Source organism: Carcharodon carcharias, chromosome 2 (assembly GCF_017639515.1).
Source record: "Carcharodon carcharias isolate sCarCar2 chromosome 2, sCarCar2.pri, whole genome shotgun sequence".
Taxonomy (NCBI): Eukaryota; Metazoa; Chordata; class Chondrichthyes; order Lamniformes; family Lamnidae; genus Carcharodon; species Carcharodon carcharias.
Genome location: NC_054468.1, coordinates 124,382,507 through 124,391,400, shown reverse-complemented (window position 1 = coordinate 124,391,400; position 8,894 = coordinate 124,382,507). Strand labels below are relative to the sequence as shown.

At 43.5% G+C, this 8,894-nt stretch overlaps 1 protein-coding gene across 1 annotated transcript in view; it reads right to left on the bottom strand.

The window, feature by feature from the left end:
- Positions 1 to 8,894, bottom strand: part of nup133 (nucleoporin 133) — a 54,076-nt gene that overhangs the window by 5,394 nt on the left and 39,788 nt on the right. Inside the window, exons 17-20 of the mRNA XM_041204590.1 lie at positions 6,753 to 6,852; positions 5,506 to 5,757; positions 4,390 to 4,523; positions 66 to 224 (exon numbers count right to left, since the gene is read on the bottom strand). Coding sequence (XP_041060524.1) covers positions 66 to 224; positions 4,390 to 4,523; positions 5,506 to 5,757; positions 6,753 to 6,852 — 645 coding nt within the window. The remainder of the gene's footprint in view (positions 1 to 65; positions 225 to 4,389; positions 4,524 to 5,505; positions 5,758 to 6,752; positions 6,853 to 8,894) is intronic.

The window sequence follows — 8,894 nt, the reverse complement described above, 5'->3', positions numbered from 1 at the left end:
TTTCTCTTTCTCTTCCCAAAATTTCACATGTAAACAGCACAAGTTTCAGAGGCATAATCCAATACCTTTTCAAAGTTCTGGACATTGATCTCATGAAGCCAGCTGAGGTGCTCATGGGACTGCAGGAAGCTGGCCAGCTGTGCATGCTGTGACACTGGCGGTGAAAGAAGCTTCCCCCTTTTCCCCTTTTCCATGTACCAACGAAACAGGAAGTCGGAAAAGTTCTGTTAAATGAAACAAGGATTTGCATCAACCTTTCCTCTTTGAGTAACCAGTCACTCTCTCACAGCAAATACAAGCCTGAAACTGGCTCATGCTGAATACAAGTTTCACTTTTAAAGAAAATCTGTGCACTGAGAACTGGTGAGTGATGGAGATTTAAGGGTTAATTTCCATCTAAAATCCAGTTTTTTCTTTTTTCTCTTTTTATTTACAATTAGCTAAAAATTACTCCTTAAATTGAGAAGTTTTATTCCAGCCTTAAAACAGGATATACAAGCTCAGAGCAGCTGCAGCTAGTTAATTAGGTAGCGAGCTCAAACAACTGATTCAAGCTTCTGAAAACCAGGTTTGTCAGAAAGTATAACAGGCTTTCTTCGGTACTGCTTCATCTGCCTGAGTGCTGCTTTGAGCCATAGAGTTTAATTGGGAGTTTGGTGACTGAGAGAGCTCAGTGAGGGAGGTGCTCCTTTCTTTAGCCTCCAGTAGCTGGCTCACTGTTACAGGGGAAGAAGCTGATTTGTGAGTAACTGGTTAAGTTATTCTACTTATTCTATTTGTAATAAATAGTTTTTAAAGTTACAGTATGACAGGTCAGCTCAACAGTGCGATGTACATTCTGCATATGTGGGAAGTAATGGATGCACCATATGTCCAAGATGGACACATCTACAGGAAGTGTCAATGGCTGCAGAAGCTTGAGCTCTGGGTTTTGGAACTCGAGCGGCAGCTGAAGTCACTGTTGGGCATCTGAGAGACGGAGGATTACGTGGATAGCACTTTTAGAGAGGTGGTCACACTGCAGGTTAGGAGCATGCAAGCAGAGAGGGCATGGGTGACCACCTGGCAGTCTAAGAACCAGGCAGACAGTGCAGGAATCCCCTGAGTCTATCTTACTGGCTTATCAGTTTTCCATTTTGGATACGGGGGTGGGGGGGGGTGAGGAGATGGTTCCTCAGGGGAGTGCAGCCAGAGCAAAGTCTGTGGCACCATGGGTGGCTCAGCTGCACAGGAGGGGAGGAAGAAGAGTGGAAGAGTAATAGGGGATTCAAAAGTCAGGGGATCAGACAGGCGTTTATGTGGCCATAGACATGACTCCAGGATGGTGTGTCGCCTCCCTGGTACCAGGATCAAGGATGTCAGAGCTGCTGCAGGACATCCTTCTGGGGAAGGGTAAACAGCCAGAGGTCACTATCCACACTGGTACCAATGACATAGTTAAGAAGAGGGATGAGGCACTGAAAGCAGATTTAAGGGTGTTAGGAAGGAAATTAAAAAGCAGGACTTCAAGAGCAGTAATCTCAGGATTACTCGCAGTGCCACATGCGTTTTTTTATTCATTGATGGGATGTGGGCAACACTGGCTGGGCCAACATTTACTGCCCATCCATAACTGCTCTTGAGAAAGTGGTGGTGAGCTGTCTTCTTGAACTGCTGCAGTCCATGTGGTGTAGGTACACCCACAGTGGCTGTTAGGGAGGGAGTTCCAGGATTTTGACCCAGCGACAGTGAAGGAACGGTGATATATTTCCAAGTCAGGATGGTGAGTGGCTTGGAGGGGAACTTCCGAGGTGGTGGTGTTCCCATCTATCTGCTGCCCGTGTCCTTCTAGATGGTAGCGGTCGTGGGTTTGGAAGGTGCTGTCTAAGGAGCCTTGGTGAGTTCCTGCAGTGCATCCTGTAGAAGGAACACACTCCTGTTACTGTGGAGGGAGTGAATGTGGATGTGGTGCCAATCAAGCAGGCTGCTTTGTCCTGGATATTCCTCGTCGATGGTGGACAGGCTCTGGGGAGTCAGGTGAGTTACTCATCACATGATTCCTAGCCTTTGACCTGCTCTTATAGCCACAGTATTTATATCGCTAGTCCAGTTCAGTTTCTGGTCAATGGTAACCCCCCAAGATGTTGATAGTGGGGGATTCAGTGATAGTAATGCTATTGAACGTCTGGGGGGCGATGGTTACATTCTCTCTTGTTGGAGGTGGTTATTGCCTGGCACTTACGTTACTTGCTACTTGTCAGCCCAAGCCTGGATATTGTCCAGGTCTTGGCTGCATTTAGACATGGACTGCTTCAGTATCTGAGTCACTGCGAATGGTGAACACTGTGCAATCATCAGTGAACATCCCCACTTCTGACCATATGATGGAAGGAAGGTCATTGATTGTGTTCAAGTACAATCCTGCTGCTGCTGATGGCCCACAGCGCCTCATGGATGCCCAGTCTTGAGTTGCTAGATCTGTTTGAAATCTATCCCATTTAGCATGGTGGTAGCACTACACAACACAGTGGAGGGTATGGTATCCTCATTGTGGAGACCAAGTCCCGCCTTCACAATGACTGTGCGGTGGTCACTCTTACTGACACTGTCATGGAAGATGCATCTGCGGCAGGCAGGTTGGTGAAGATGAGGTCAACTACGCTTTTCCCTCTTGTTGGTTCCCTCACCACCTGCTGCAGACCCAGTCTAGCAGCTACGTCTTTTAGGACTCAGCCAGCTCAGTCAGTCATGGTGCTACCAAGCCACTCTTGGTGATGGAACGAGGGGTGTGCCACAGGGATCAGTGCTGGGCCCTCAACTTTTTACAATTTATATAAATGACTTGGATGAAGGGAACCAAAGGAATTGTTGCCAAATTTGCTGATGACACAAAGAAAGGTTATGTCCTCTTCACAATTTGCTTTCCTACCTATGTCACTTTGTAGTCTCCTTAAGTGAGTGGGCAAAGATCTGGCAAATGGAGTATAATCTGACAAATGGAGTATAATGTGGGCAAATCTGAAATTGTTCATTTTGACAGGAAGAATAAAAAAAGCATTTATCTAAATGGTGAGAGATTGTAGAGTTCTGAGATTCAGAGGGATCTGGGTGTCCTAGTGCATGAATCACAAAAGGCTGGTGTGCAGGTACAACAAGTAAGGTACTGGTGAGACCACATCTGGAGTAGTGTACAGTACTGGTCTCCTTATTTAAGGAAATATGTAAATGCATTAGAAGTTCAGAGAAGGTTTACTAAACTAATACCAGGAGTGGGTAGGTTGTCTTATGTGCAGATTAGGCTTGGATCCACTGGAGTTTAGAAGAATAAGAGGCAACTTGATTGAAACCTTTAAAGATCCTGAGGGGTCTTGACAGGGTGGATGTGGAAAGGATGTTTCGTCTTGTGGAATAATCTAGAGCTAGGGGTCACCGTTTAAAAATAAGGGGTTGTTCACTTAAGACAGAGCTGAGGAGAAATTTTCTCTGAGGGTATAGTGAGTCTTTGGAACTTGCTTCCACCGCCTTTTGAGGAAGAGGGGTCTTTGAATATTTTTAAGGCAGAGCTAAATAGATTCTTGATTAACAAGGGGGTGAAAAGTTAATCGGGAGTAGGCAAGAACGTGGGGTTGAGGTTACAATCAGATCAGCCATGATCCTATTGAATGGTAGAGGAGACTTGAGGGGCCAAGTGGTCTACTTCTCCTAATTTGTATGTTCATACATATGTATGTTCGTAAATGCCGATGACATAGGGATGAGGGTAGTGTGGGAAAATGGCATTGACGTGGATGCTCAGCCACGATCATATTGAATGGCAGAACAGGCTCAATGGGCTGAATGGCCGATTCATGCTCCTAATTGTGGTTCAGTGGATAGCACTCATCTGAAGCAGATGGTTGTGGATTCAATTCACATGTAATCTAGTCCAACACTGAGGAAGTGTCACAATATTGGAGGTGTTGTGTTTCAGGTGAGCTGCTTAATTAAGGCCGTATCTGCCCTTTCAGATGGAGTTAAAGATCTCAGGGCTAACCTTTATCCTTCAACTGACGTCACTAAAACAGATTACCTGGTCAAGTGTTTCACAGCTGTCTGTGGGTGCTTGAAGTATGTAATTTGATTGCTGCTTTTCCTAAATTACAACAGTGACTGTACATCATTTTATTGGCAGTAAAGCACAATTTGATGTCCTGAGGTCATGAAAGGCAGGAAATAAATGCAAGTTCTGAAGAAGAGTCATGCTGGACTCGAAACGTGAACTCTTTCTCTCCACAGATGCCAAACTTGCTGAGTTTCCCCAGCATTTAAGTTTATTATAAATGTAAGTTATTTATTGTAAACAAAATGACTAGTTATCTTTTAAAATCTACAACTTAAAAAAAAATAGGAAGACAGGTAGAAAGGCCGCACCTGATCTGCAAACTGGTTCAAGTAACGCTGTAGTCTGGTCTGATTGTCAGTCTGTTCACACAGTTGTATTAGGATGTCGAAGTCACAGTATTTCTCTGCCAGTGAAGCAGTCAGCTGGTACTGCCCAAGAGAAACTGAAAGAATAAAAATATTAAAGTCACATATTTCTCAAACACCACCATCCCAGGCCCACACGTCACATTACTTCAAAATCTACTGAGCAAATCACACATTCCTACAGGTTATCACCTATGGTATCTGGCAATGTGAATTGAGGAGAACAATGATCTTCCAAGTGTAGTATGTTCAGTCTCCAGTTATCTTGGCTTTTCTGATATTTTGGGGCGCAATGAGCAGAAGGAGCTGGAAGAGTAAAATTAGCAGCCAATAGAAGACAAAGGCAGTACTGGCCTTTGGAACATAGGCAGTGAAGTCTCACTGATATTTAACAGAAACCATCGCTGTAACTGAAAGTGAGCAACTAAACTACTGACCTTTATAAGGAATTAATTTACATGTAGCTTTTAGCCAACCAGGTCAGAGAAAGAAAACGTACTGATGAAAGAAATATGATATTTAATAGTAGCTGCTGAAATCATCAGTTTTCCATTGAAGATGCAGAAAGAAGTGACATTTGAGGAGTGCAGGCTGCTACTCTGTAAACTTGGTATCATAGAATGGCTATAGCATAGAAGGGGGACCATTTGGTCCATCTTGTCCATTCCGGCTCTCTGCAAGAGCAACTTGGCTGGTCGCACTTCCCTGCCTCCCTACAATTATTTTCTCCTCAGATAATTCTCCAATTCTCTTTTGAAAACCATGATTGAATCTGCCTCCACCACACTCAGTGCATCCAAATCCTAAATACTTGCTGCGTAATAAAGCTTTTCTTCACGTCACCTTTGCTTCTTTTGCAATTCACCTGAAATTGGTGTCCGATGGTTCTCGACCCTTCCACCATTAGGACCAGTTTCTCTCTACTGGCGTTGCCCAATCCCCTCAAGATTTTGAGCACCTCTATCAAATCACCTCTCAACCTTCTCTTCTCTAAGGAGAACAGCCCAACCTTCTTCAAGCTTAGACAAAAATGTTGGAAAAGTGGATTGTTGTACATACGTAATTGTGACAGCAAACGTGAGCGTTTCTGAGTGTACTCCAAGTCTAATTTATTGTATCTTTCCTGCTGAGTGGGTCTGTCCACTGACTTGAGTTGACATACGTAGCCATCCAAATAGAAATCAATTAGGGCCACCAGTTGTTCAAGAAGGGTGTTACGTGAAGCAGTGTCGACTTGTGGGTACACCTTGTTTAGAACAGCATCAGTCTGCCGAAGGATCACAGACCTCACGCCCGTTGGACCACTGGATGCTTTAAAGAGGAAATAATAAATAAAATGCTGAGAAGTTGAAAGCTTGAAATGTAAATTGCATTGTCATTTGTAAGCTGGGTCATAAGCAATAGCTGAATTTTTAACAATGATTAATTCTCTGCATGGGGCAGGTAAAGTTCATAGAATCACAGAATGATTCTGCCATTCTGCCCATCATGCTGGTGCTGGCTCTTTGAAAGAGATATCCAAAAAGTCCCACACTCCTGATCTTTCTCCACAGGCCTCCAATTTTTTCTTTTTCAAGTATCTATACAAATCCTTTTTGAAACTTACTTTTGAGATTGCTTACACTGCTCTTTCAGGCAGAGTATTCCAGATCATTACTCAACGATTTTAAAAAAAATTTCATCTCTTAACGCAGAAATTTTTAAAATTTGTATCCACAGGTTACCGGCCATCCTCCCCTACCTGATGTCCTACCTCGCTGATGCACCATAGAATGGCACATCACCTTGTTCCAGCAACTGCCCTGAAGTCATTTGTGACAGGAAACAAGTGGAGTTCGATCGTTACTTATATACAAATAGCAGGGGGAGGACAAAATTATAGCTCAAGGCAGCCAATAACGGATTCAAAAACTACACAGAGGCAGGGAACAGCTTGACTTCCTTCTCAAATCCTCCCAAAATAATACTGCATGGGGATGAGGGAAGGAGAGGTGAAGTTGGAATGTACTAAATGAGCCAATATCTTGAACGAGTACCTCAAGGAAATGTGCAGAACTCTCACTCTCCACCTCTCATGTGAATGATGTATACTTGCTGGTGTCACAACACTACTTGGTAAACATGGAAAGTTCTCAACTGCCACAGCAAACTTGAACACAGTTCTAGATTAGAATCCAGATAAGCCATTCTAAACTAAGAAACACAAATCTTCACTACAGACTACACCAGAGCTTTCCCACACCAGCTATATTCTAAACCACTGAATTCCATTGCATTTCCAATTAAATCCACAGAAACCATCTCACCTGTCCAGGGAACATACTCGGGTTCTTGTTCAGCCTCTTCTGGTGACTTATAAAATGAGCTTTTATTGTGTCGGTAATGGACAGCTGCATGCAGCATATCCTGCACATCAATTAGAGAGAGACAATTAATAAGCAAATGGAATCTTGGGCTTTATATTAAAAAAAGTACAAAAGCAAGGAAGTAATTGTAAACCTACGTAAAATAGTTAGGTCTCAACTGGAGAAGTGTCCAATTGTGGGCAACACACTTTAGGAAGGATGTAAAAGTGTTAGAGGGGGTTGCAGAGAAGATTTGAAAGGGAATGGGGGACTCAATTATGTGAATAGACTGGAGAAGCTGGGGATTTTCTACTTTGGGGAGAGGTGGTTAAGGGGCCATTTGATGGAGGTGTTCAAAATCATGAGGGGTCAGGACAGAGCAGAGAGAGAAACTGTTCCCACTCGTGAAAGGATCGAGAACCAGAGGACACAGATTTACGGTGAACGTCGCAAGAACTAGAGGCAAAATGAGGAAGAACCTTTCTTACTCACAGTGGTTCGGATCTGGGAATTGGACAACTGGAAAAAATTTGCAGGGCTACAGGGAAAATGCAGGGGAGTGGGACTGACCAAGTTGTTCTTGCAGAGAGTTAGCACAGACATTTAGACTAAATGGCTATATTCTGTGCTCTAAACATCCAAAGATTCTATTTTACCCTTGTGTCATCAAGCCAGATACCTCCTACAGACAAGAAACAAACAGTCACACCAGTGCTAAACAGGTCTAGCATCCCTGTACACTCCACTGTTCCAAATATTTTATTAGCCTACCTAATTGCTTCACCATAATTCTCCCAATATTGGAAGTGATGAGTTTACTTTCACTCAGATACTTGTGTTTTCAGCAGTAAGAGGCAGATTAGATTGCTAGTGAAGATTTTTTTTTTTTATTCACGTGATGTGGGCTTCACTGGCTGGGTCAGCAATTATTACCAATCCCTAGTTGCCCTTAAAAGGTGGTGATGAGTTGCCTTCTTGAACCGCTGCAGTCCATGTGGTGTAGGCCCTTGTCCTTCTAGATGGTAGTGGTCGTGGGTTTGAAAGGTGCTGTCTAAGGAGCCTTGATGAATTTGTCCCCTCTCCTTATGTGCAGGCTATTACTTATTGATTAATGCCTCCATGTATGAGTGTGTAGGGCACTGAACCCATTAGTATTTCAATTAACTTGTGACCACTGTATACTTGTAGCCCACTGAAACAGCAGAGCTAAGTCTTACACACAGTTCACAAATTGAATAGCTTTGACGGGATCAATTGTCTTTTCTCAATCTGTTTATTTAGTTTATTAGTTTTTCCATCCATGCTGACTACGGACAACAGGCAAGCAGAAACCACTTTCTCAATCAAACAGTTAGTTCTGTGAAGGCTTCTGGGTCACACTGTGAACAAAGAGCATTGCTCAACAGGCCGACAAAACAGTACTTAGGATGCCAACTGGATTTAGATCGATGCAAGTGAGAATATTTTGAATGGAATGCAGTTGTAAGAGAATTCAAACTGAAACAGGTAAAAACTCTCTTCCCAATGTTGCCTCTATGAAGGTGTGCTGGGTCATGGTTCCAAGAACACTAACTGATCTTCAATGCCTCACCTAAAGAGCAGGCTCTTCAGCTGATCCCTCCCCCACACTACCTGTAATGTCCCAACAAGCGTCAGCAACAACAGCAACAGTGCAGGGAGAGTAAGCTGTAGGAGCAGGGGTCCTGATCACCACCAATGTACAAGGAGGAGGTGCACTCGCACTTACTAGGCTCGAGATGCACATCACAGATTAAATGCAAGATATTCTGTTCAGGAGCAGGTAGGAACAACAAGAACATCTAAAACAAGATTTAAGTTGGTGGTCTTCCTCCTCCTGGTCCGCTCACAGCCTGTGCTACACAGGTCAAAAGCTAACTTGCCTTAGATTTCCAGGAGGACTGCACTGGAACAAAATACTAACCGCCAAGAAACAGCTAACTATATTAGGGTAGGTGGAAACAGAAATAGTACATTTCCATCAGATGACGCATTAGTGACTCAATGTTGATGTGATTTCCAGTACTGCCTCATAAGTTCAGCTCAACTCTTATATGAAGCTAGTGTCCCTTTAAATCCAACTGA